The sequence below is a fragment of the Geotrypetes seraphini genome, chromosome 4 (assembly GCF_902459505.1).
Source record: "Geotrypetes seraphini chromosome 4, aGeoSer1.1, whole genome shotgun sequence".
NCBI lineage: Eukaryota > Metazoa > Chordata > Amphibia > Gymnophiona > Dermophiidae > Geotrypetes > Geotrypetes seraphini.
The window spans coordinates 201177572-201204494 of record NC_047087.1 but is presented as its reverse complement, the minus strand read 5'-3'; the positions used below and the strand labels follow the sequence as shown (position 1 = coordinate 201204494).

The 26923-nt window shown below is 42.9% G+C and overlaps 1 protein-coding gene across 6 annotated transcripts in view; it reads right to left on the bottom strand.

Moving 5' to 3' along the window:
• Positions 1–225: 225 nt before the first annotated feature.
• The window catches only part of SEC24C (SEC24 homolog C, COPII coat complex component), a 220176-nt gene continuing 193478 nt past the window's right edge, over positions 226–26923 (bottom strand). For all 6 annotated transcript variants that reach the window (XM_033941868.1, XM_033941866.1, XM_033941871.1 and 3 more), the window contains 5 exons: positions 17263–17381; positions 6487–6666; positions 5451–5642; positions 4675–4764; positions 226–2768 (listed from right to left, as the gene is read on the bottom strand). In XM_033941868.1, the coding sequence (XP_033797759.1) occupies positions 2628–2768; positions 4675–4764; positions 5451–5642; positions 6487–6666; positions 17263–17381 (722 nt within the window). In that variant the 3' untranslated portion in view covers positions 226–2627. The remainder of the gene's footprint in view (positions 2769–4674; positions 4765–5450; positions 5643–6486; positions 6667–17262; positions 17382–26923) is intronic.

Genomic DNA, 26923 nt, shown 5'->3' with positions numbered 1-26923 from the left:
ATCTTGGGTGCGTCTTATGGTGTGAAAAATATGGTATCTATTAGTTTTTGAATTCTCAGGGTAGTCGAAGCGTATTCTGTGGACTTAGCTATTTTTCAAACTATGATAAAATTAAACTTGTATATCATCTCACAACAGAGGTAAATAAATCTGCAATCAAATCCAAGATCATCCATTTATAAACCTGGTATTTGGAAATAATCAGAATTCATATAACAACTAAAATACATCTTAATTTATTTCTTTATTTCTTTACAAATTAAAAGATGCATTGGGGAAAAAAGTGAAAAAAATGAAAGGTTTGATTACATGTATTTATATATATATTTTTCCCCTGTTCAACCAGTAAAACAATTAATACTAGGCATTAGTATCTGGAAGTCCGAGAGCTGGCAGCCCCTTTTGTTGTCTGTAGGCATCTTCTTTGCTTGTTAAAAAGGAGAGTGGCTGGATTTCTGAAAGGAGAGGAATACTGAGCCAGGCATTTTCCACAGTGTGTCAAGAAAACAGTGATGTCCAGGTGTGCTGAAGGAAGTTGATTCTCCATCTGAGGTACTTATACAATTCCCAGAAATCATTGCCCTTTCCTTACAGCAAAGCAAAAACACAAATCAAAACAAACAAACATAAAAAAACAGCAACCCCCCAGAGGAGGAGACGAGGGAAAGACAAGAGTTGGAAGCAGAAAATCTTACTGGGTACTGGACTTCAGTAATATTCCAGCATACTCTATCAAAGTACTATGAGCTAACATTCCTTTGGTCTAAACTTCCTTTCCTACGATGCTGTCCTTCACTCACATAATCTTATAGCAAGAAACCTTACAAATGTTAGTAAAACATATCAACCTTCAACATTTTAACAAAAATACTAATGATTCTGTGCATAAAATTTGAAACCCACACTTACATTACTGTAGCATTACAAGTAGAGCAGAGCTTAGAAGTGTGTATTTATTTTTTGCAAGGCTCAGATACAAACTGTGGAAATAAAAGTACTGTCAGCGTGACCAGTCACTCATGAGTTCAGAGCCTAAAAATTAATCTCCCTCCCCCTAAAAAAAAAAAAATCTTAAATTCCTAATTACAAGAGTTCTACTGCCATCATGTTCTTTGGATGAAGGATTTTTAAAAACTCTTTCCAAACCCGTGCTCAGGGTTAGTTACATTTCAGGTCTAGTAGGTTCAGAAGGCTCCAGAAGGCTTACAGTCTTGTTTGCACCTGAGGGCATGGAAGTTGATATGACTTGTCAAGTCAGAAGTAGTGTTAGTGGAAAAAGTGGTATTCTGGACTCTGCTTTCCCTGGTCTCAGTTTGCTCCTTTAGTTTCTCAAAACTCTGAAACTAGTTACATGGACAGATTTTGTCTTCTGAAGTATTTACGATTACAGAACAAGCTACAAAAAGGGTTTTCATATTCAGAAGGTATTATGTAGATTTTGCATCTGGGTTTTTTTTTTAATGTTTCAGACCTTTTCTTAAGTTCTGAGATGTCGTATGAGGTAAACTCCTATGTCAGGAGACCAGTTAGTAATATAAAATTAAAGCCCCGTATTCTAGGTTTTAAATTCTCCAGTTTGTGCTTCAGTTTAAACTGTTAGCCTGGAATTGTCTAAGCCTGACCTCTATGATACCAGGCTCACATCTGACTCAAATTGCATTTAGTTCTTACTAATAATACACTGAAACCAACAATCACATTTTAATTTTACTAGAAAGGCGGGGGGGGGGGGGGGGAGGGGGGAGAGTAAAGCTATTTAACTCAGTGAATCCTGCAACATAGACCGAGTTCATCCAAGGATAAATGAAGGACAGACAATATAAAACCCACTTGTTTGGTGACATAATGCTATGTAGAAAAATCTGTCATATCAACAAATTATAGATACTCTTGAAAAAAACACAAAGATTCTAGTCACACTCAATAGCTGTTTGCTGGACATCATTTTGAATGATCTTTATTATATTATATATTGTATTATAAAGAATTTAGTACAAATAATCTAGAGGGAGGGCTCCTCTACTGTCCCAGATCTCATGTCAAAGTAAAATGGGGAACCAAAATAAGCAACCTTCTCTAGAAAAAAAATACAGTGCAGCTTGTTCTGTGTCCTCTAAAAAGAGCATACTAGAAAAGGCAGAAATTGCCTCTCACTTGCCCTTTCAGATAACTGATGCAGAGCCATTCATACGCATACACAAATATATATGCTCCTTTGTACCTGGCTTTCCCTCCTCTCTCTCTCACACACACACACACTGCAATCATCATTGTATTTTTATTTAAAAATGATCTTTTTTTTTCTGAATCATGTACTTTGAACTCAGACGCTACATTCATTACAAATAGGATTAGCGAACACTGGGGTATGGGGTTATCCTGGAGACCCCAGGGACAATTAAACAACCTGAGAACGGCAGCATCCTCCACCACAAATTTACAAGCTTTGGGGTGCTTTCTGTCTTTCTTGGAGGGGTTTGAAAGGTATCTGCGTTGATGTTTTGTTTATTAAAAACCATGGGAATTGTACATGTCCTGCTGCTGTCTTAGCTAAGGGAGCTGAGTCCATAGGTCCAGGTTGTTAGTGGAGGAAACTGAAATTCCACTGCAGGAGTCCACCACTGCTTCTAGCTTAGCAGCTGCCGAATTTCCTTATGCATATGACAAAGGAAGTCTACATATGAAGCACCACCATTGAGATTCTTGTCTTCTACCAAGAAGTGCTTAAAAAGAAGCTCCATCTTATCATCCTGTTTCACAATTAGCAGCTGTTAAAAACAAGAGAAAAAAGTTATTTAAGCCCCCTTTTCTAACTTCTGAGTAGAACAATGTCTGTATTAAGGGATTAAATGTAAGTTTAAAACATTTCTGGGCAATGCAGGAGAAATAGGTGAATTTAACTTTGCAAAATTAGATGAATATTTAGTATTTTTCCAGAGATTTAATGGCAAGACTATAGTTTTAGATGGCAAAATCTCCATGTTTGGCTCTCTTCAGTGTCCTAGATACCAATTTTGGTTATCAGAATACATTTCTCTAATTAAAATTAAAAAGAAACCTAACCATGGTTGATGTCAAATTACTCTAGGAGACAGTGCACATACACACATACAGACTATTTCAGTCTTATTATTACTGGGAGTGTGTGGCATAGTGGTTAGAACTACAGCCTCAGCACCCTGAGGTTGTGGGTTCAAATCCCATGCTGCTCCTTGTGACCCTGGGCAAGTCACTTAATCCCCCATTGTCCCATGTACATTAGATATAAGTGGTATATAAATAAATAAAATCACAGCTGTAAGTACACATTTTCTTTATGAAAGTAACTTTTATCTCTCATACAAATTATACATAGCCTTTTTAAAATCTTGTGTTCTTTCCAAACTAAGGTACATTTTATTGGTTTACCATATTGCATCTCCAGTGGAGCTATTTTATATTTCTTTTTGAGTATACACGATCTCTATTGTATACCCTGAAAATTTCTAAACTGTACCTTCCTAATTTATCAATGTTTTAAATTCATGAAAGTGTTATTTCAAAATCATAATTCAATATTGTAACATAGATCACAGCAGAAAAAAAAAGTCAACTGACCCCTCCAGCATTTCCTCCTACACTACCAAAGATATATCCCTATTGTCAGCCATACAGTATGACCATATTCCAATCATTTTCCTCCACTTATTTCCCCCTCCTATTATCATCCCTAATTCCCTTTTTAATATCAACTTTTTATAGTATATATACCTAATTTATCCAATTCTTTTGCAGTTTTTCAGTTTTCATTGGATAATATACTATGCAGCTAATTTAATAAACAGAAAGGGCCTGATTCTGTATAGGATGCTGGTATCGGCGGCCATCTAAGAAGCGGCTGCCAATCACATGTCAATCATGCACCGGCATCCTATGCAGAATTGTGCTTACACTCCTGGACAGACGCCTGAAATGTAGGCATTTTGCAGGCCTACATTTTAGGCATCTGTCTGTCTTCTACAGAGATATGTACTGACGCTTAAGCCCACCCAAGGCCACTCCTGGGCAAAGCCATGCCCCCCCCCGCCAGGGGTGTGCTTAAGCATCTCCATAGATGTGCTCTGGAAGCCTACAATATAGATATCCTGCATTGGGGAGGTTTTTTAAAAAACATGTGTCCTGATTGGCTGTATGTTTTTGAGAATCAGGCCCAAACTCTATACTACCTTTCACTTTCCCTAATCATATTACCTCTATGAATGTCACTATAAAGATTTGATACTCATTCCATGGACAAGCTAACAGTCACATTTAATGCTAGATGTGGGAGGAGGATTCCAACTACAAGTTCCTAATGCACTTCTGCCAACATCTCTTACTGCTGTCCCTACACCATATCCCATACTATTTCAACAGTTGGCATTTCAGCCTTGACCTGTAATGCTTCCCATAACTCCAGCGCTAAGCTTGCATACGGGTTTTCAAATGCACATCCATGATCTTGTGTTACCCTTGCACTTCCCCATCCCCTCCCTGGTTCTGCCAGTCCAGACCAGCTGTGCACATTGCTCCTCTAATGACAACCTCCCCAAACAACTTTTTCAACGAATCTCAGCCATGATCACATTTCTATTTCTAAGAGAAGCCAGAATGGGGGAAGACCAACGATTTGGAAGTGGGAAACAGATTTGTTACCTTCATGAAGCGTGATCTCTGTGCACGGAATGTATCAATTATAGCACGCATTCGGTTAGAAACAAGATTATCCAGCACTGGAAGTGAACTCTGAAAAGTAAAACACCCAAGTCTCCATTACCATATAAACTGGCAAATGGCGTTTCCTGCACAAACTGCAGTTATGCAGCAGCTACAAATTTTTAAAGTGGATCTCAAAAATAATTACACCTACTAGTTTACTAGTCATCTCTTTTTCCTGCGCCTGCATCACTAAATATTAGAATGAAATGACTGTCCTTCTCAATAACAGGAAGGTTCATTATAGCCCATATCATAAGAACCTTGTTTAAATCTGTCCACAGCAATTGCCCCCAATTATGAGCACAACTTCTGTAAAAGCTGAATTTATACCCGTGATTCCTTCCTTTTTACCAGTGGACAGAAGAAATAAGGAGATATAGCTAACAGCAGAGTAGTAGATAGTGCAGGATATAAATATTTTAAAACTCAACTGGAACTGATGTGGTGATCTCTGGAGGCAAGAGCAAACAAGACATTTAAAATTAGACACTTCGAACCTCTCTCTGGCTTCTAGTGAAGTGGCTAAAATCTTTAGGTTACTAGAATTTTTCCAATGAAAGGCATCCATAATCATTAAGGATTCTGTGTAGTTTATCCTTTTTAACATCAGTGTCATCATTTCTTCACTATTCACTGAAGACTAGTAAGATATGGGCCTCACAATCCATGCCATTTCCTGACTCATTCTTCACCCTGCCTTTTGTTTCACTTACCATGCTAGAATCAATCTGACTGAAGGACGACACCCCAAAGAGGTTCTGGATCAGAGCTTGCTGCACATTTGCTCCCACCCACAAAAACAGGTTGAGTCCATTCTCCAAAAGGTAAACCTCACCCTTTGAGAGGCGCTCTTCTGAGCAACGGATAGCCACCGGTAGGGAGTCAGTGTCCAGGTCCACTTTGCTCTGTTGAAAAATTATAAAAATAATCAGCGTTAACAAAGTATATTTTTACTATTATAATTGAACTGGCCTTACATCTTGGAACCAGTGTTATATATTTCAAACACCTAAAAGCAGCAGTCATCCATTTGGTCTTAAAATTGCTGACATGGACAAACAGATTGTTTTACAAACCCCCTGAAGCAGCAGTTATGTTGGTGAAACAAGGAACCTTGTCGGGATTTTTTGGGCTTGTTGTACCCACTTACATAGTTGTTTTGGGGAGTTTTTTTTGCATAGATGAACATTTGGATTGCACTAGGATGGAACAGATGATTTTTTGATGGACAATGCCCTAAGAGATAGGTGCATGATTTGTTTCACTTGAAAATATATTTTGTATGGAGCAGTGGAGTTTTTTTATGCCAATGATATGATTGAAGACAGCCTTTTTCTTTTTTGAATATTGTAATTTTTCCCTACCTCTCCTGTTTGTCTCCTATCTTTATGTTCTTGAAATGGAATATTTTAGTATTATGTATTTTACCCCCCTTTAGTTTTAATCTTGTTTTTTTAAGTAAATCGCCTAGACGTAATGATAGGTGTGATATCAAATATATAATAAACTTGAAACATGAATAGTGACTGTGTGTATGCACAACACCTAAGGCCAGATGAGAGAACAAGGAAGCATGAATAGCTAAAATTTATAATGATTTTGTCTGTCAAAATGCAAGTTAAAAAAGAAATAAAAATCTATAAAATGATAAATGTCAGGCGGCAAATCCACTGGTCCAACATTAAAAGTAGTTTACGAACTGTGCGGTCCAAGTAAAACAGGTTTATTAGGAGTACATAGGGTACTTACCAGCGGCAAAAGTCGGGGGTAAAAGAAGACATTTGTTTCTGCCACATCCATGGAGGAGATCAGCTGGCGGATGTAAGCACGATCATCAGTGGTCACTTCTGGACCAGACTGTAGCACATCACTCTTTAGTATACAGTTCAGATAGACAGGAAGAAGCTTCATGCATTCTGGGAGGATTAACTAGGAAGGAATGAGAAATTTAATCTATGTTTTTTTGTGACACTTTTTTTGTGACTCCTATCATTTTTGGACTGTCAAGACAGCATGCTTCCCGGCTTGCAAAGGTACATGGACAGACAAAATGAAAGATCATGGCCTAGGAAGTCAACTCTGGAAATATGCAAATATAAAAGCAGAGGTTTATAAATGAAAACCAAATACTTGTCTGCCTTCTTGCTCCTAGAAGCAGACAAAGTGAATGAGAATATTTAACATTAAGATTCAGAATAAAACTATTAATTGTAATTATAAATTCCAACAATAAAAAAAATAAAAACCTAGGCTTTTGCCGATCAAAATCTATATTCCAGATATGACAGCCAATGGATGCCTTTGCTTTTGGTTGGGACAAACCAGGCTTCTGAAAGTCTTATGGAAATACATGATATCATTTAAGGGCATCATTTTTCTAGAAATGAAAAAATAGAGAGCCACCGCAATAAGGAAGTTCCACCACTTATATAGGTAGCTTTTTGCCCCTTTACTACCACTACACATTTGTAGATATAGTCATGGGTCCATTATATCTCTTAGCTGGACATAAACGGTTCACTTATTTTACTTACCTGCAAAACTCAATCTATGTCTATGTTGCAGTCTGTACTAATTTAGGTCCATGTACCTCAAAGTGTCTTTATCATGGGGTTTATACTGTTGCCACTCCTAGACTAGAGGTAGATGTCTATGGAACTCAATTACCACTCAAGAGTAACCTCTAGCATGGAAATATAATTGTGTTCAGATCATAAAAGCCTTTCAAAGGGGAAAAATAAACAATCTAATTATAACCACCTACTCTTAAACAATCTAATTATACCTACTCTTAAATGGGAAAAGTTAATTTCCCAAGGCATCAGCAAAAACCATGCCTAATTTGAACTTGTAGCTTAGTGTCCCACAAACTTTGTCGAGCTGCAGCACACTAAATGGTTGAAAAGCATCAGAGAGTAATCTTGGAAGATACGTCACAGTCTGTGACAGAGTAAGAATAGTCCACTGAAATTCCAGAGATGCTCTGAAGGAATATATTGCTCAAAATAGGTCAACCATCATACATGTTGTTGAAGATACAAAGACATGTAGAAAGTGTAATTAAGAATTCTGTTCAATAGCATAGAGTTTTGATAAAGGCGATGCCCAAACTTGTCCATAGAACGGCCTTCGCGTCCCGGAGGCAATGAGGCATGAACTCTGGTAGGAAATTTATTTTTGAGGGTCGATTCCACTAATAATGAACAATATGGAAGTTGTAGACTATCAAATCCTGGAATAGAGAAAATTCTATAAAGCAAATTCATCTTCCCTGGAGCAGCCTTGATGGATAAAGGCATCTCCCAATTTTTGAAAAATATCTGTTTAAACATTCCATGCAATGGCAATTTGAAGAATTCTTTGGAAGGCCCATTAAAGTTCAATATATTTTGAAATTCAGCATTTAATTAAGCATCAGTCTCCACTGAAACAGATACATTTTTGCACAACTAGATAATGTAAGCAGCAAAGGAAACTTCCTCAGGAGAAGATCTTCTGGGAAGTGCTGTACCAACAGACTCAGGCTCAGAAAAGGAAAAGCCACACACTGAGTTAGATTTTGAATCAAAGAAAACTTCTGGCAGAAAAGCATGTAGAAGAAGCCCTGTGACATTTTCGGTAACGATCCGATGAAGAGGCAGAAGAAGATTGATTAACTTTTAAAGAGGCATCAGGAAGTTCATCAATCCTCTTCTGCCTCTTCATTGGACCGGTATTGAAAAGGAGGTCGACGAAAGGAGGATCTCTGATGTCTTGGTCTGGAACACCTCACAGAAGAAGAGGACTTACGGCCCGAAGTAGCAGCTCGAAGTCTCAAAGGGAAGCATTGTAGAGAAGAAGTAGAACTTTGGTATGAAGAATCATCCCTGGAGGAAGAACAGCGTCAAGAGATAGAAAATCCCTGAGAAGTATTTTGATGCAGCAATGGATCGGTAGTATTGATATCTTGGCACCTCACAGTGTTATGTTCAGATTGGGCTGGTGCCAAGGGAGTTGATTCTAAATGCATGCAGTGCGATTTAAAAACAGTGGCAATCTCCCTGTGAAAGAACTCATCAAGATTCTCCTGGAAAGAGCGAACCAGTACCGATGACTCAACAGCCGGTACCGTAGGTGCAGCAGGTTGTCTCGGTATGGGTGCCTTGGTGAAGATATACCCAGTATAGGAGAAACAATCTGTAGATCAGCAGAACGATGACAACATCTTTTGGCCTGCATCAATGCCGTCGAGGTCTGTGACTGTTGCTGAGCGGCATGCTCACCAGCCAGTACTATCAGTGCAGCAGGTTGTCTCGGAGAGGGTGACCTCGACGAGGATAACACCTATGAAGAGAGACAACCTGCAGATCCTTAGATTAATGGCGTCAATGTGTGGTCTGCATCAAGAGACTCGATGCTGTAGAGATCTGCGATGCTTGCTACGGAGGATGTCTTGGTGACCAGCTTCCCCGATGCTAGATTTCCTGAAGCCGATGTAGGAGTTTTCAATTGTGATGGCTCTGAAGTTTTTCCGATATCCATAGTAAAGCCAAACAGCTTCTCCTGTTGAATACGACGGGCTTTAATGGAGCACTTTTGCAAAGTGGAACACTTAACACAAGACTCAATTCGGTGATCAGGGCCCAAACATTGAAGACACCAATTATGGGGGTCGGTTATCAAAATAGGCCTTTGGCACTTACAGCACTTTTTAAACCCTGTCGTAGGTTTCGTCATGGGAAAAATCTCATTGCCAAGATTAAATTCAATGGTGAACGAAAACCTTACTAAGGGGAAGAACCTCAAAGCCTGAGGTTCTAGAAAAAGAAAATAAATATTTTTACTCATTATTATTATTTTTTTTTTTTAGAAAGAACTTAGAATAGATAAAGTATAACACCAAAACTAGAAAAACAAGTAAAAGAAATGTGAAGCAGGAAGGCAGAGTCCAGCCAAAAGATATTTCTTCGCTCTGCAGAAAATGAAGAACTGAGGTACTGCAAACCGGTGTCGGGCGGGAAGGCACTCTCGCATGTGATAGTTCACTTTTCATACTGTCCGTTACTGGGCTCCGAAGATGATGTCACCCATATGTGAGAATATGCTGCCTGCTTGTCCTAGGATAATATAAGGCTTCTCAGGTAAGACCACAAAACGCACATTATTGTGCAATGAGCGTTTTTCAATATCATCTAATTTCAAGGCCTGTTCTTTTCATTTAGGCCTGCAAAGTGCTCAGATGTGTACACATGGTTGCAGCTGAGTCTTCTATGTGTTGCTTTGACTCACCACAAGGTCTCCACAAGCAAGGATTCTGTATTAGAAATCTGCCCTGAAAACTGTTTAAGACATGGCTCCATTGCCCTCGTCACAGCCTTAGTAAGCTGCTCTAACTGAATGGCAGAGAATGGCACAGCAGCTGCTGAACTCATTACTAGAGAATGACACGGGGACAAATTTTTCCCCCTTTGAACTCAATTTCCCCACCCCTGAGTTTTGTCGCTGTCCTTATCCCATTCCTGCAAGCTCTGCCTTAACCGCACAAGCCTTGAACACTAATGATTTTAAAGCGTTTGAGGCTTGTGCAGATATGGACAGAGCTTGCAGGAATGGGGCAGGGACAGGAAAAGAACTCGTCAGGACGGGATGGGAAAATGAGTTCCTGCGGGGATGGGGAAATATTTGTCCCTGTGTCATTCTCTATTCACTACCTCCATCCTGTCATCTCCACTGTGGGGTTTATCTTTATCTGTTTTAGATGATTTAATTTTTCATTCTGTCTCCAGACTTCTTAATAAACTTGTCCATATACTATGCAGAAGTTCTGCACAGGTTATACATGGCCAGATCAGCAATTAAAATCAAATATAAATTATGGAGCAGGGGGCCCAGAGTCTGAGCTGCTCAAAGCATCATGTCATCTCCAGGGCTCTTAATTACAAAATCAGAATTCTATCCTAAGTCTAGGTTTTATTTCTGCTTCTTGTCAATTCCAACAAAATAGGATTTTTTTCAGCTGCCACACATGAGAATGTATAGTCTTTATTTTATTAATATTTTACATCAGGAAATCTTAACCTGCAAGATCACTAATACTGAACTGGAAGAACCACTAATTGTGACACTATTCTACATCCCCCCCCAAAAAAATGGATAACAGCCAAAGATGAATTCTTCGAATTCCTTTCGACCAATACCACAAGAGGTCAGTATAACATGTTACTGGGCGATATAAACATACACTTAGAACAAGTGGATAAACCGGAAGTGATCGAAATTATCACATTTCTAACTACCCTAGATTTCACAATACCAGACAAGGAAAAAACACATGAAAAGGGACACCAATTAGATATAGTCACTTTTTCGCACAAAGACATCCCTCAACCTAAAATCCAATACTTCTTAGGAACCTGGGAGAAATGTTTATGGTCCGATCACTACATTTGCAACTTTGAACTACGCTGGCAAAAGAAACATTCATTCGCAAAACGCCATAAGCAACACCAGACAGAAAACAACAGTAACTTGCAGAAGCATCATAAACCCATCAGAATTCTGGACGCATTATAAATTATATCCCAAATTGGAAGAAGAACAGGATTTCCCCACTAGTTGGGGAAAATTCACCAAAGAAATACTAAACCAAATAGCACCAGTTCAAACATACATAAAGAATAAGAGGGCATCAAAAAAGTGGTTCGATGCTGAACTGTTAGCCCTCAAACAGGAACTCAGAAAACTAGAAAGATTATGGCTAAAATCAGACAAAAAGGAAGACAAAAGAACCTGGAAACAAAAAATGAAAAAATACAAAACCGTGATAAAAGAAAAACGTTCTAAACACTACGCACAAAAAATAGGAACAGTCAAAACTAATAGCAGAGAACTGTTCAAATTAGTGAACAAACTAACAGATACTACACGAATCTTGAAAAACAACAATGAACATATACCACCGGTCGACATCCTTGCCATCTACTTCAACAAAAAAAATTATAGACTTAAGAGCTACAATACCTACTCCCTCACCCGACTTCAATCTCCAATTCAGACCGCAGGAAAGGGAGACTAGTGTTGACATGATCTGGAATCAATTTGAGCCCCCCAATTGGAACCTATTCCTTACCTTATTTAACAAATACGCCAAAACGAACTGCTTACTAGACGAATGCCCTTCTAAGATCATGCAAGCTGCAATGCCTGAATTCAAAAGAGACCTTTTCAACTGGATAACATCCACTCTTACAAGTGGGACATACCATGAAGAAATGGGACACATATTGATCACACCCATCCACAAAGACCAGAAGAACTCTCTTGCATTGACGTCCAATTATAGACCCATAGCAACCCCCTATTCACCAAACTACTGGAAGGACTGGTCAACCTGGAACTATTAAATCACCTAGACAAATTCAACCTCCTCAACGAACACCAATCAGGTTTCAGAAAAAGTTTCAGCACAGAGACAATCCTAAGCTCCATCCTCAACCACCTATATCACATGTGTCAAACACAAGGTCCGCGGGCCAAATCCGGCCCGCCAGGCCTTGCAATGTGGCCCGCACCGCGCTGTCATCACTGCACGCCGCTGCGTTCCATCACAATGATGCGCGGTGACATAGGAGGCTTTTGATCTCGCCGGCCGTACTTGCTATCTATCTCCCCCCATCAACCGCCCCCCCCCAAGAACCTCCGACCGCCCCCCCAGCCGACCCGCGACCCCCCTGGCCGACCCCCACGACACCCCCACCCCCCTTCCCCGTACCTTTCTGTAGTTGGCCGGACAGACGGGAGCCAAACCCGCCTGTCCGGCAGGCAGCCAACGACGGAATGAGGCCGGATTGGCCCATCCGTCTCAAAGCTCCGCCTACTGGTGGGGCCTAAGGCGCATGGGCCAATCAGAATAGAGCCGGGAGCCCACCAGTAGGCGGAGCTTTGAGACGGATGGGCCAATCCGGCCTCATTCCGTCGTTGGCTGCCTGCCGGACAGGCGGGTTTGGCTCCGGTCTGTCCGGCCAACTACAGAAAGGTACGGGGAAGGGGGGTGGGGGTGTCGTGGGGGTCGGCCAGGGGGGTCGGAGGTTCTTGGGGGGGCGGTCGATGGGGGGAGGGGGGTTTGCGTCGAGGGCAGGAGGGCCTGGGATCCCTCCTGCCCGTAATGTAGTGCGGGGTGGGGGTAGGGGGGTCGCCGTGGTCAGGAGGGTGTGGGCTCCCTCCTGGCCCGGACAACTAGCGGGGGGGGGGGGGGTGTCACCAGGGCCAGGAGGACTTGGGCTCCCTCCTGGCCCGATATTGTCGGGGAGTTGGGGAATCGGCGGGGCAAGAGGGCTTGGGCTCCTTTTTGCCCCGATCGTGTCAGGGAGTCGGGGGGGCAAGAGGGCTTGAGCTCCCTCTTGCCCCGATCGTGTTGGGAGTCGGCGGTCCTTCGGGGTGGGGGTGCAGGTGCGTGCGAGCGGTCCTGCTTGGGGTGAATCGGACGTCGGGGGGGGGGGGGGGAACTATGTAAAAAAAATACACAGCAGAAGCTGCCAGTTCCTGGCATAAAGTGTAGGCATAAAAATCGCAACAGAATCTGCTATCTGTACCCAGCCAGGCATTTATTGACTGACTTTTTCATTCTAACGCAGATTTCCAATAAACTACATCTTTTACTGCCAATATTGATCCCAAAATGTCCAGGAAAAGAAAAGTTGACGGTGAAGGCAGACAATTTAATGACAAATGGGAAAATGAATACATGTTTGTGCTTAGTGAGGGCAAACCAGTGTGTATATTGTGTTATGAGACAGTGTCGGTGATGAAAGAGTACGTCGTCATTTTGACACCAAACATAATGTTAAGTATGGCAAATATACTTTGGAAGAAAAGCATAAAATTGTTAAAGAACTAAAAGGCAAACTACAATCACAGCAGCAAATGTTTACAAAGGCTACAGCGAAAAATGATGCTGCAGTGAAAGCAAGCTTTATAGTGGCTGAAGAAATTGCCCGTACTTCAAGATGTTTTTCAGAGGGTGCCTTTTTGAAGCAATGCATGCTAAAAGTGTGTGAGAAAGTATGCCCAGACCAGATACAGAGTTTTCAAACTGTCAGTTTGTCAAGAAACACCATTGCAGACAGAGTTCAAGAACTCTCAGGAAATCTATCATCACAGCTGGCCGAACAGGCATGCAGTTATCTCGCTTTTTCACTTGCTATCGATGAAAGCACAGACAACACTGATACAGCGCAGCTGTCCATCTTTATACGTGCTACGAAGACCGACCTCTCTGTCACTGAGGAACTTTTGGATGTAGCTGCCATGCATGGGACGACGACTGGTAGAGATATATTTGAGGCTGTGGAGAAATCTATAAATAATTTTAAATTACCCTGGGAAAAGTTGGTGGGGCTAACTACCGATGGCGCACCTTCAATGTGCGGAGAAAAGAAAGGCTTGGTTGGACTAATGAACGAAAGAATGCAAAAAAGTCACTGCCACACACCCTTGATTACTTATCATTGCATTATCCACCAAGAGGCTATGTGTGGAAAAGTTCTGGACATGAATGACATAATGACCACAGTCATTAAAACTATTAACTTTATAAGGGCACGTGGCCTGAATCATCGCCAGTTCCAGCAGTTTTTACAGGAGGTGGGTGCAGAGCATGGAGACGTGCCATACCACACAGAAGTAAGATGGCTGAGCAAGAGCGCAGTCCTCAAAAGATTTTTTGAGCTCAGAGAACAAATTGCTCTTTTCATGGAAAGTAAAGGAAAGCCCTTGCCTGAACTGTCGGATCCCGCCTGGCTATGTGATTTTGCTATGATGTGTGACATATGCGAGCATCTCGCCCAACTGAATCTGAAGCTGCAGAGACGCAAACAAGTCATCACGAAGATGTCTGACATGATCACAGCATTCCAGCGTAAACTTCAACTATGGAAGTCCCAACTGGAACAGGACAATCTTGCCCACTTTCCCGTTTGTTTGAGTATCTCAACCACTATTTCTGGTACTTTTCCTTGCAGTCGGCTGGCTACCAAAGTTAGCCGTTTACTAAGTGAATTTGAGCGGCGCTTCTCTGACTTTAGAACACAGCACTCAGGCTTTGACATCTTTGCCAATCCTTTTACAGTTGATGTCAACAATGTGCCCCATCACCTTCAGATGGAGATAATCGAGCTTCAGTCTGACAGTGGCCTGAAATCAAGGTTTCAGGATGTTGAAATTGAGGACTTCTACCCTCTACTGCCCCCTGACTCAATGCCAGAGCTCCGACTTCATGCTGCCCGTATTCTATCCATGTTCGGGAGCACCTATCTTTGTGAACAGATGTTTGCAATAATGAATCTGAACAAAAACAAGCACAGATCACGCATTACCGATGACAACCTCCATGCTGTTTTGCGGGTTGCTACAGCCCAAGAAATAAAACCGAACATTGACTCATTGATACGGGGAAAACGGTGTCAGACATCTAGCCAGAAAACAAAACAATGAGCATTTTAGGTACATTCCAATATTACTGTTTTGCTTGATACCAATATTACTGTTTTGCTTGATAGCATGTGAGTTGGTTAACAGCACTGTTAAGGAAAAGATTGTTCCACTCATTTTAAATTCACATTTCTGGTTAACATTGTCAGTTTATGACTGTTCAGTAAACCATTCGGCCCGCGATTTAGGCTGGATTTTAGATTTTGGCCCCTTCTCTGATTGAGTTCGACACCCCTGACCTATATGATCTCTTCAGTAAAGGCACCAGCGCTCTGATCTTACAACTAGATTTTAGCAGTGCATTTGACCTAGTGGATCATGACATAATGCTGAACTGTCTAGACGCATTAGGTCTTTCGGGAAGAGTTTGGAGCTGGTTCCATGGCTTTCTAACCAAACAATCTTATCAAGTAGTCTATGACAGGAAATACTCTAACTCTTGGAAAAGCCCTTCGGGTGTTCCTCAGGGTTCCCCTCTTTCTCCCACCTTGTTTAACATGTATATCTCATCCCTAGGCCACCTATTACAAAAGTTAAACCTAAAATACTATATATCCGCAGATGACATCTCTATTTTAATTCCAGTAACCAACGTGACTAACGACACCCTAAATCACATTTCCCATATCATGACTGAAATTGAACAATTTTAAATTTTAAATTGAAACTAAATTCAGAAAAGACAAAAATTTTCTTGGCAAGCCCAAAGGACAAAATTACCACAACAACAATACACCTAAAGGGTCACGATCATCAAATATCAAAAACCATAAAAATACTAGGAGTCACCTTAGACACGCACCTGACCCTGATCAATCACACAAACCTGGTGACAAAAAAGTGCTTTTCCACACTTTGGAAATTAAAAACCATCAAAAAATATTTGACCCTTTATCCTTCAGATTACTGGTACAGTCACCCTAGACTACCGCAATATCATTTTCGTGGGTATACCTAAAAAAACCATGAGAAAATTAAGAATAGTGCAAAACACGGCTGACCGCTTAATATTCGGACTAAAGAAAAGTGATCACATTAGTCCCTACTACAAACTTCTACACTGGTTGCCAATTGAGGCACAAATTTTACTCAAATTCTCTTGTTTTTGTTATAAACTGGTGTGTGGAATGGCCCCCAACTACCTCTCACCGCATTTCGAACTATACACTCCCACAAGGACAACCAGAAATCGCAATCTTTTTGCCTACCCGAAGATCACAGATTGCAAATACAGAACCTTTCTGGAAAGAACATTTAAGTTTCAAGCTAGCAGACAGCAAACCTGGCTAGGCAACTTCATTGATAGAGCCAGATTGACTTTCGGCGCCTTTCAGAAAGAAATTAAGACTGCTCTGTTCAATAGATTTACTTCCTAGTCAAAATACTCCCTCCTTCGAAAACTATTACTCTTCATACTGATACTACCCTCCCTCACCAATTGTATTCTGTACTCTCTGTCTGTTCAGTGTCTTCCTCTCCATCCATTTGTATTCTGTAATTCGCTGGCCATCCAGCCCCTTCACTGTAACATGTTAATACTATATTGAAGTTCACTGATTGTTAAGATTGTAATTCATTGATCTTTAAGATTGTAATTCGCTGATTGTACAGCTCTCTTTACTGTGAACCGCCTAGAAGTCGTAAGATTATGGCGGTATAGAAAAATAAAGTTATTATTTAGCAGGGAGTAATATGTCTTATTCTTGTTTCATGGCCAATTCTTTGTCTCTCTCCCTTCTCCCCCAGTTAAAATCATATCCTGACATTTGTTTTATAGTTTGGGGGGATTTCTTTCTCAATCATTATTACGAATGCACTTGTTTTTCTGCTTAGAGGATTCTTAGTTGCAAAGAAATAAAGAAAAAACCCCAAGATCGACTGTGGTTTGCAATACTATGGGGATGAGTCTTATCACATTCTACATTTCCATACTCTCACCATTCTAGAAGGAAGAGAGGAAAGTACTTTTTTGCACAGAAAGTTTCATGCAATGCCTGATCACAAATAAAAAGACTTCAATAAAAAACTGAACAGTTGGAAATATGCACGAGCTGTTACCTGGCCAGCAGAGGAGGGGCTTGCACAGTTCTTCCGATAGCAGGCCAAGATCTGTGCACACTGATTGATCAGTGTGTCTCGAACAGATTTTGTTGGATTGTTCAGGACACCACGATAAGCTGAGAAGACACAAAGATAAAGGTAAAGAGTATCTAATACATATTCTGTAAGGTGGGTTTTAACTTCTAAAGCATGTGAATAGCAGTCCTCACCAAAACTCATTTTGAAAATGTAACAGTTTGGCCATAATGCCAAGTCTTTTTAGACTTTCTCATTCCTTCTTTGATCGTCCCTCTTCCTAAATAATTACGAATGCAGAAACAAAGTAGAACCCTTAGTATCACTCAATGACCAGCAGAGGCTGCCATAGGAGCTGTCTTTTCTCTTACTGGGTATCAACGTTACAACCCTTGCAGGTCTCAACAGACAACAGAATTAAAGTTAAACCTAGATTCCTCACACTGCAATAAACACTGCAGTCTGAGCTATGGCGTGATACATTCCATATTCAAGCTGAAAAGTATTTTTAAACACAGCTAAATTTATTTTACAACCATACACCTTTTTTGGAGACTATCTAAAGAAAACAAATCAAATTCTTGTCATTTCAGTGACATTGGATGTAATCAAAGACAGCTCAAGACTACAGAAAAAACATGTGTGCAATTAACATGAACTTCAAATTGAAAGATTTTCAGAACACTTTCCCTCCTCCTCTATCCATCTTCATCCTTCCCCCCTAGAGCTTTTATTTACCACATATGGACAGACAGCAGCTACTGATAGATGAATCTATATGGCATGATGCTAGTACTGACAGACTTCACATCAATCATCAAGCCTGTTATCCTGAGCTCTGTCTGTAAGGCAATTCTTCATAGGTGCTAACTCAGTCTCCTAGTTTACTAAACAAAATTATCCAAAAAGTCTCTATTTACAATATGTGCATATGCATTTGGGGATTAATTTTATATTTTCATATTTCTATCTCTACCATACTATATATCAGTGGTCTCCAATATGTGGCCCCAACAGTCCATTTCTGCTGTCCCATAACTGATTTTCTGGCAGGAGATGCACCACATTTTAGCAAACCATGACCAAGTCTTCTCAGCAGCTTTCATTTTGCTTCACTGGAAATGAAAACAGTCTAAGAAGCAAGCTCTGAAAATCCCATGGCAGCAGAGGAAGAGCAATTCACAGTACCTGTGATGATGACTCCTCTCCTCTTAGAACCAGTACCATGCCTACTGCCTTTAATCTGCAGCCTAGTAGTGTGACTGCTGTGCTGACCCCAAACAACCAGTGTTGTTAAGTTGTACTTCAATGGGGAAGAAGGAAAGAGAGTGAACAGCACAGCTGGTGGGGGGGGGGGGGGGGGTGGAAGACAGCAACCATTTTATTTTGTCTCTCTTTTTTTAGCATTAATGGTCATTTTTAAAATATAGCCTTGTAGAATCAAAGTTAGTATAGCAAAGATACACTTACCTTTCTGAGGACAGCAGGCATATATTCTCACTTGGGTGATGTCATCCACGTAACCTGGCAGACACTATCAAATACACTGTCACTTTAAATCTTTAGGCAGTGCTCGATGTCAGCCTAGAGGCCTCTGGGAGATTATATCAATCTGACCCTGGCATGGGAAGGCAGATAGACCCTTAGTGCAGGGAAACTGTTTTAAGTAGCCCTGATTGATATATTCTAAGTTTCAAGTAGCCCTGCTTGAATCATGGCTAGCTAAAAGGTGTTAATGTCTGATTAAGAGGGTGCTTAGGACAATGGTGCACAGATCAAGCCAGAGACTTAATCCCATCAGGTTTCTCACCCTCCTTTGTTAATTAAATTAACCATTGTCTCAAACAGTTTACAAATTCTAAACAGAAAGATACTGGGGGATACAATATTTTCTCTATTCAGAATAAGATTCCAAGGTATAAAAGCCTGCTCTCTGCAACACACAAGCTCTCTCTCTCTCTTTTCCTATGGAGCTATCTCTTGGCTCTTCTGCAAGCTTCTATGTCCCTCTCTGCCTCTGACCTCTGTAAGGCAGTGAGACTGCTTGCTCTCTGCTTAAGTGTAATGCTCTCTGCTTAATTGTAATGCTTATAAATATTACTTTTCTGTAAGACTATTTCTATAATATATTCTTTATGCAATCACCTCTGGTCGTGTCTATTATTCTACTTCCTGGTGAGTCATCTGTGAGGGAACTGAACCTGGGACCTGGCGTTTGTCAGTACGCCTTTCACTTAACCCCTACCACCTAATATTGTGGGGGCCACTTTAAAACTGACACTCATAACATATGTGTGTCAGTGCCTTCCCACCGGAAGTTAGTTCATAGGACCATCAATTCAGTAACAAAGCTAAGAAGTCAACTAGGTGGGTGGGTTGTGAGAATATATGACTGCTGTCCTCAGAGAACACTTGCTACAGGTATTTTTGCTTTCTCTGAGGACAAACAGGCATAATTTTCTCACATGTGGAACTCCCCAGTTGCCAGCATCGTGACTCTGAAGATAATGGATATATAAAAATGAGCTTGGCAAAACCTAACAGGGTTGGAGGGAAAGCTGGTGCTCAGAGAGTAAAAAGATTCCGCAAAACTGCTAGTCCAAACTGACTATCTTTTCCAGACTTTTGTTTGCAAATAATAGTGAGAAGACATGCATTGAGGACCAAGTAGCCCCCTTACAGATGACCTCAATAGATATAGAACAGAAATGAGCTACTGAGGTAGCCACAGCTTGGACATTGTAGGCTGTTACGTGGCCCTGTAGTGTCAGTCTAGCCCAGGGGTCTGCAACCTTTAAGACATAAAGAGCCACTTGGACCCGTTTTCGAAAAGAAAAAAAAACTTGGAGCCGCAAAACCATTATAAAACAAATCTAACACTGCATATATTGTTTCTTATCTTAATGCTATATACAGGATCACTAAATTGAAAATAAAATCATTTTTCCTACCTTTGCTATTTGGTGATTTCATGAGTCTCTGGTTGCACTTTCTTCTTCTGACTGTGCATCCAATCTTTCTTCCTTTCTTTCAGCCTCCTGTATGTTTCCTCTCCTCCAGACCTCATTCTCTCCCCCAACTTTTTCTTTCTGTCTCCCTGTTCCCCCTTCTTTCTGTCTCCGTGCCCTCCCCCAAGCCACTCGGTTTGCTGCCACCGCAATCGGGGAACAGCCCCCAAGCCACCGCCGTCCCAAGCTTTCCCTGCAGAAGTGTTGCGCTGACCAGCATTCCGCTCCCTGACGTCAATTCTGACGTAGGAGAGGAAGTTCCGGGCCAACAAGGCATTTCTCCTCATTCCATCCAGCCTGAGCCCCATCTCTCCTTGATCCAGCATTTCCCTTCTGTGTCTGTCAGAATTACCATTCCACCTATTTTCCAGCATCACCCTTCTTTGTGTCCATCTCACCTATATCCCTATCTCACCACTTTTTCAGAATCTTCATTTGTCTCTGTCCTTATCTTTACGCCATGTTCACCATTTGCCCTTTCAATGTCTTTATCTCCCCCCCCCCACTTTTTCAGCATTACTTCTATGTCTCTATTTCACCTCCTCTTCATGTCCCCTCTGTATCTCTATCCTTATTCAGTAGGTCCTGCTTACCCTTTCTCTTCTTTGTGTCACTATCTCCATTTTCAGCTTCCCCCCCCCCCCCTTTTCCTTTGTTACTGCACCCTGTAGCTAGAATCTTTCCACCCTCCCTCCACTCCGGCCCAGCCCAGTATGAAATATTTCCTTTTGTTTCCCTCCCCTCTCTCTTTCTCTCTCTCTTCTCCTCCCTCACCCACGAGTCCTGCATCTGGCCCTCTCCCTTCTACCTGCACCTGGCAACACCCCCCTGCTCCGCGGCTCTCTTCAGCAACTCGTCAGCAGCAGTGATCAAGACAAGCTGCCGACATCGAGGCCTTCCCTCTACGAGTCCCGCCTTTGTGGAAAAAGGAAGTTGAAACAAGCGGGACTCGCAGAGGGTAGGCCCCGACGTCAGAAGCTGCTGCTGAGTTGCCGAAGAGAGCCGCGGAGCAGGGGATGTGGCCGGAAGCAGGTAGAAGGGAGAGGGAGATAGGAAGGCTGTAGATCTCCGGAGCATGACACCGACCCCGGCCAGGATGATTTCTTTTTCAGGCACCTTACAAGTCCAGCGTCGCGGCGGGAAATAGCCACGCTGAGCAGTGAGCTCAGCACATACACAGATGAAAGCCTTGCTTGCTGATTGGTCCGGCGGCACGGGGCCGCCGGACCAATCAGCAAGCAAGGCTTTCATCTGTGTATGTGCTGAGCTCACTGCTCAGCGTGGCTATTTCCCGCCGCGACGCTGGACTTGTAAGGTGCCTGAAAAAGAAATCATCCTGGCCGGGGTCGGTGTCATGCTCCGGAGATCTACAGCCTTCCTATCTCCCTCTCCCTTCTACCTGCTTCCGGCCACATCCCCTGCTCCGCGGCTCTCTTCGGCAACTGGACTTGTAAGGTGCATGCCTGCGTGACACACTACCGGAGCCGCAGCAAAGGTGGAAAAGAGCCGCATGCGGCTCTGGAGCCGCAGGTTGCCGACCCCCGGTCTAGCCTAAGTATACACGAAGGAGATACAGTCTGTAGGGGTATCACTGCAACATCCTTTAAAGGCTCGAGACCTTGCTAGGCCATGAATCATCTTTTCTGAACAAAGATATCATAAGAACATAAGAAGTTGCCTCCGCTGAGGCAGACCAGAGGTCGATCCTGCCCAGCGGTCCGCTCCCGCAGTGGCCCATCAGGCCTAATTGCCTGAACAGTGTCCCTGACTAATTTTGTAATTGCCTCAAATCCTCTAATCCTATCCCTATTACCTACCTTTACTCCTATCTGTACCCCTCAATCCCTTTGTCCTCCAGGTACCTGTCCAGACCCTCTTTGAAGCCCTGTGCTCCTGCTTATCACATCCTCCGGTAGCGCGTTCCATGTATCCACCACCCTCTGAGTGAAAAAGAACTTCCTGGCATTTGTTCTAAACCTTTCCCCTTTCAATTTCTCTGAGTGCCCCCTCATACTTGTGGTTCCCCGTAATTTGAAAAATCTGTCCCTGTCTACTCTTTCTATGCCCTTCATGATCTTGAAGGTTTCTATCATGTCTCCTCTGAGTCTCCGCTTTTCCAGGGAGAAAAGCCCCAGCTTCTTCAGTCTGTCAGTATATGAGAGGTCTTCCATACCCTTTATTAGCTTAGTTGCTCTTCTCTGGACTCTCTCAAGTACCGCCATGTCCTTCTTGAGGTACGGCGACCAGTACTGGACACAGTACTCCAGGTGTGGGTGCACCATTGCACGATACAGTGGCAGGATGACTTCCTTCGTCCTGGTCGTGATACCCTTCTTAATGATGCCCAACATTCTGTTTGCCTTCCTTGAGGCTGTGGCGCACTGCGCCGACGCCTTCAATGATGTGTCTACCATCACTCCCAGGTCTCTTTCAAGGTTACTCACCCCTAGCGGTGATCCCCCCATTTTGTAAGTGAACATCGGGTTCTTTTTCCCTACATGCATGACCTTGCATTTCCCTATGTTGAAGCTCATTTGCCATTTTGGCCCACTCTTCCAGCGCTGTCAGATCTTTTTGGAGATTTTTGCAGTCCTCCTTGCTTTCAACCCTGCTGTATAATTTGGTGTCATCCGCAAATTTAATAACCTCACATTTTGTTCCTGCTTCCAGGTCGTTAATAAATAAATTGAACAGGAGCGGTCCCAGCACCGACCCCTACGGAACTCCGCTCGTGACCCATTGCCAGTCTGAGTAATGGCCCTTTATACCAACCCTCTGTTTCCTGTCCGCCAGCCAGTTTTTGATCCATCGGTGGACCTCCCCTTGCACCCCGTGGTTCCATAGCTTCCTTAGCAGTCTTTCATGTGGTACCTTGTCGAAGGCTTTTTGGAAGTCAAGGTAAATGATGTCTATAGATTCCCCTTTATCCACCTGGCTGTTTACCCCCTCAAAGAAGTATAATAAGTTAGTGAGGCATGACCTGCCCTTGCAAAGCCATGCTGGCTCGGCTTTAGCTGCCCAGTGTTTTAGATGTGTTCCCAGATGCAGTCTTTAATCAGCGCTTCCATCATCTTTCCCGGGACCGAGGTCAAGCTCACCGGCCTGTAGTTTCCTGGGTCTCCCCTTGAGCCTTTCTTGAAGATGGGCGTGACATTTGCTATTTTCCAGGCTTCCGGAATCTCTCCAGGTTTTAAGGATAGGTTGCATATTTGTCTAAGTGGCTCAGCTATTTCGTTCCTTAGTTCCTTGAGTACCCTTGGGTGAATGCCGTCCGGACCTGGCGATTTGTCGCTCTTTAGCCTGTCTATCTGTCTGAGGACATCCACTTTGCTTACCTCTAGTTGGACCAGATTTTCATCCTGATCTCCTTTTACGATCTCCTCGGGTTCCGGAATGTTGATTGTGTCTTCCCTCGTGAAGACTGAAGTGAAGAACTAATTTAGCCTATCAGCTATCTCCTTTTCCTCTTTTACCACTCCCTTTCTGTCTCCATCATCCAAGGGTCCCACTTCCTCCCTTGCTGGTTGCTTCCCCTTGACGTACCTGAAGAATGATTTGAAGTTTGTTACTTCCCCCGCCAGTCTCTCTTCATATTCTCTTTTTGCTTTCCTAACCACTCGGTGACACTCCTTTTGGTGTTTTTTGTGCTCCTCATGGATCCTGCCTGCTACTTGTAAACAAGCTGTTTGCTCAAAGCCAAGGTCAGCCACCTGTTGTGCGCCCCAGACTAGTTCCTGAGAAACTGTGTAGGAGCGAGCTTCACAAGCATTTTGCACTGAAGTCTATCTCACTTTGTCATCATCTCGGCAAGACATTCTGTACCTGCCCTGATAAAGTGGGTCCATCTAAAAGCCTAGTCACCTAGGCACAACTGGAAAGAATCAGCACCAGGCTGAACACAGTTGGTTGGCATGCACATTGATGTGAAGAGAGGGACAGGAATTGTCTGTGAAGTATATGGACTGTCTTATATGCTGAGACCAGCACTCACTGATTATTCACTGGCTGTTATCAGCTGGAGAATTCTACTGCAGGAGCACTGTAAAGACTTTGACCTTACTTGTACTGGAACCAAGGGGGGTCACTGCAAAGCTTGAAGACCTGAAGAGGAATTGTTTCATCACTATCAGACACCCCCCCCCAGTTGATCTAAAGGGTGAGAATGTTGAACCTTGTAGAGTTCCAGGAGCTAGTTTGTCACATGTATATGAGAAATAAAATTATTATTATTATTATTTGCTGGATAAGGGCTAGTTATTCTGGGACACTTGGTAATTAGCCTAATTACCAAGTTGCTGCTTTATGATATCTTCTCAGGAAATTTCTTCAGTGTAACCATATTTTTTTTCCTGAGTTACCAGCTATATATCTACATATATCCTATATAATAAAACCCTAGAGTGCGCATGCGCTCTTGAAACTTCGTGATCCCTCCCCGCTGTGATTTCTGATCCGTGGCCGCGTTCCATTTTAGAACGCGGAGGCAGGGATCACTCTAGCCACTCCCCACCTCCCGCCCTCACTCACCAACCTCTGGAGGAAGCGCAGGCAAGCTCTCTCCCTGCCCGCGTCCTCGCCGCCCCGAATGGTGCTGGCGGTGGCAGTCGGGAGGAGGGCTTCATGGAGCGCCGCCGCACGCCAACACCTTCCCAGTCTCCTGAGTCGCGTCCTTGCCACCCCGATTTCCGGCGTTCAGTCTTCGCTGCCCCGATTGGTGCTGACAACGGCTGCCAGGAGGAGGGCTTCGTGGAGCGCCGCTGCATGCCACCTTCCCAAAGTCCTGAGCCGTGTCCTCGCCACCCCGATTGCCGGCATTCAGTCTTCACGCTTCTGCGACGCAGGCGGGGATCGGAAAGGGTAAGGGAGCCGAGTCAGCGGGGGTTGGGCTGGGAGGGAAGAGAAGCGGTCTGCCTCGGGTTTTTCAAGGCTTGGCTTCTTTGGGCAGCAGCAGCAGCGTTTACAATTCGCTGCTTTGCCGGCTTCAGGCCTTCCTCTCTGGCAGGTCCTGCCTACTTTCTGTTTCAGGAAGACGACCCGACAGAGAGGAAGACCTGAAGCCGGCAACAGCAATGAATTGTGAATGCTGCTGCTGCTGCCCGATGAAGTTCAAGGAGGAAAGGGAGCAGAGGGGGAGAGAATGGCTTGGAGGGAAGAAGAGATGGCAGGGCATGGAGGGAAGGAGGAATGTATGCCAGACCAGGGGGAAAGGAAGGAGGAGATGCCATATGGAACAGAGAGAGAGAGGGCGGACACTGGATAGAAAGAGAAGAGAGGGCAGTGAATGGAAGGGGCAAGACAGAGGGTGAACAGTAGATAGAAGGGGTAGAGAGAGGGAGACAGACACTGAATGGAAGTGTGGGGGAGAGGAGGGACAGCCACTGAATGGAAGTCTAAGGGACAGGGGGAGCAGACCTTGGAAGGAAGTGGAGAGGAGAAAGAAAAAAGGGCACATGCAGGATTGAGGGAAGAGGATAGAGTTAGAAATAAAGATAGACAGACAAGGGGCCAGGGAGAGACAGACAGAAAGAATGACAGACAGACAGCATCCAAGGAGAGAGAGACAAATAAAAAAAAAACCCAGACAGACATGTACTCCAACACCTGTTAATGCAAAACGGGCTTAAACACTAGTTATTGTATAATCATTAGTATATATTTTTTTAATATGCATGCCATATTTCTACTTATTTTATTATCTAATAAATAATATATAATCCCACATTGGCAGTATTCTTCTTATAAGGCAGCAATTCTAGATCATAGGAACACAAGAGGTGCTTTCATATTCCTAGCACATAAGTCTAGAATATTACTGTCTTAGTGATTTTCTATTTTATAATTGCATCTACAAGTCTGCTAGCCAAGTGGCAATAGTTTTCTTGTCAACTGGAACTCCAAGTGTGTTAGGGTCAAAAGCCAGTCTAGGTAGTATGCCAGAGCACATTTGCAGTTAAAGGTGTGAAGAGCTGCTTTTCCAGGATGCGATAATGGCTTTGGAAAGAAAAAAGGCAAAATGATAGATTGGTTGAGGTGAAATTCTGAGACTACTTTGGGTAGGAATTTTGGATAAGCTTGAAGCACCACTCTCGTGTAAGGAAGATCTGGCATGCAGAGGTGAGGGCAATGAGGGAAATGACTTTCCAAGTGAGAACATTTGAGAGAGCAAGATGTTAAGCCACTTAAAGAAAGACTTCATAAGAGCAGATAGTACCACATTAAGATCCCAAGTAAAGCACAGTTACTTACCGTAACAGGTGTTATCCAGGGACAGCAGGCAGATATTCTTACCGACGGAGCCCCGGTACGGACAATTTTAGAGTGATTGCACTCTAAGAACTTTGAAAGTTCTAGTAGGCCACACCGCGCACGCGCGAGTGCCTTCCCGCCCGACAGAGGTGCGCGGTCCCCAGTTAGGATAAGCCAGCTAAGAAGCCAACCCGGGGAGATGGGAGGGACGCAAGAATATCTGCCTGCTGTCCCTGGATAACACCTGTTACAGTAAGTAACTGTGCTTTATCCCAGGACAAGCAGGCAGCATATTCTTGACTGATGGGTGACCTCCAAGCTAACAAAAACAGGGATAGAGGGAAGGTTGGCCATTAGGAAAATAAATTTTGTAAAACAGATTGGCCGAA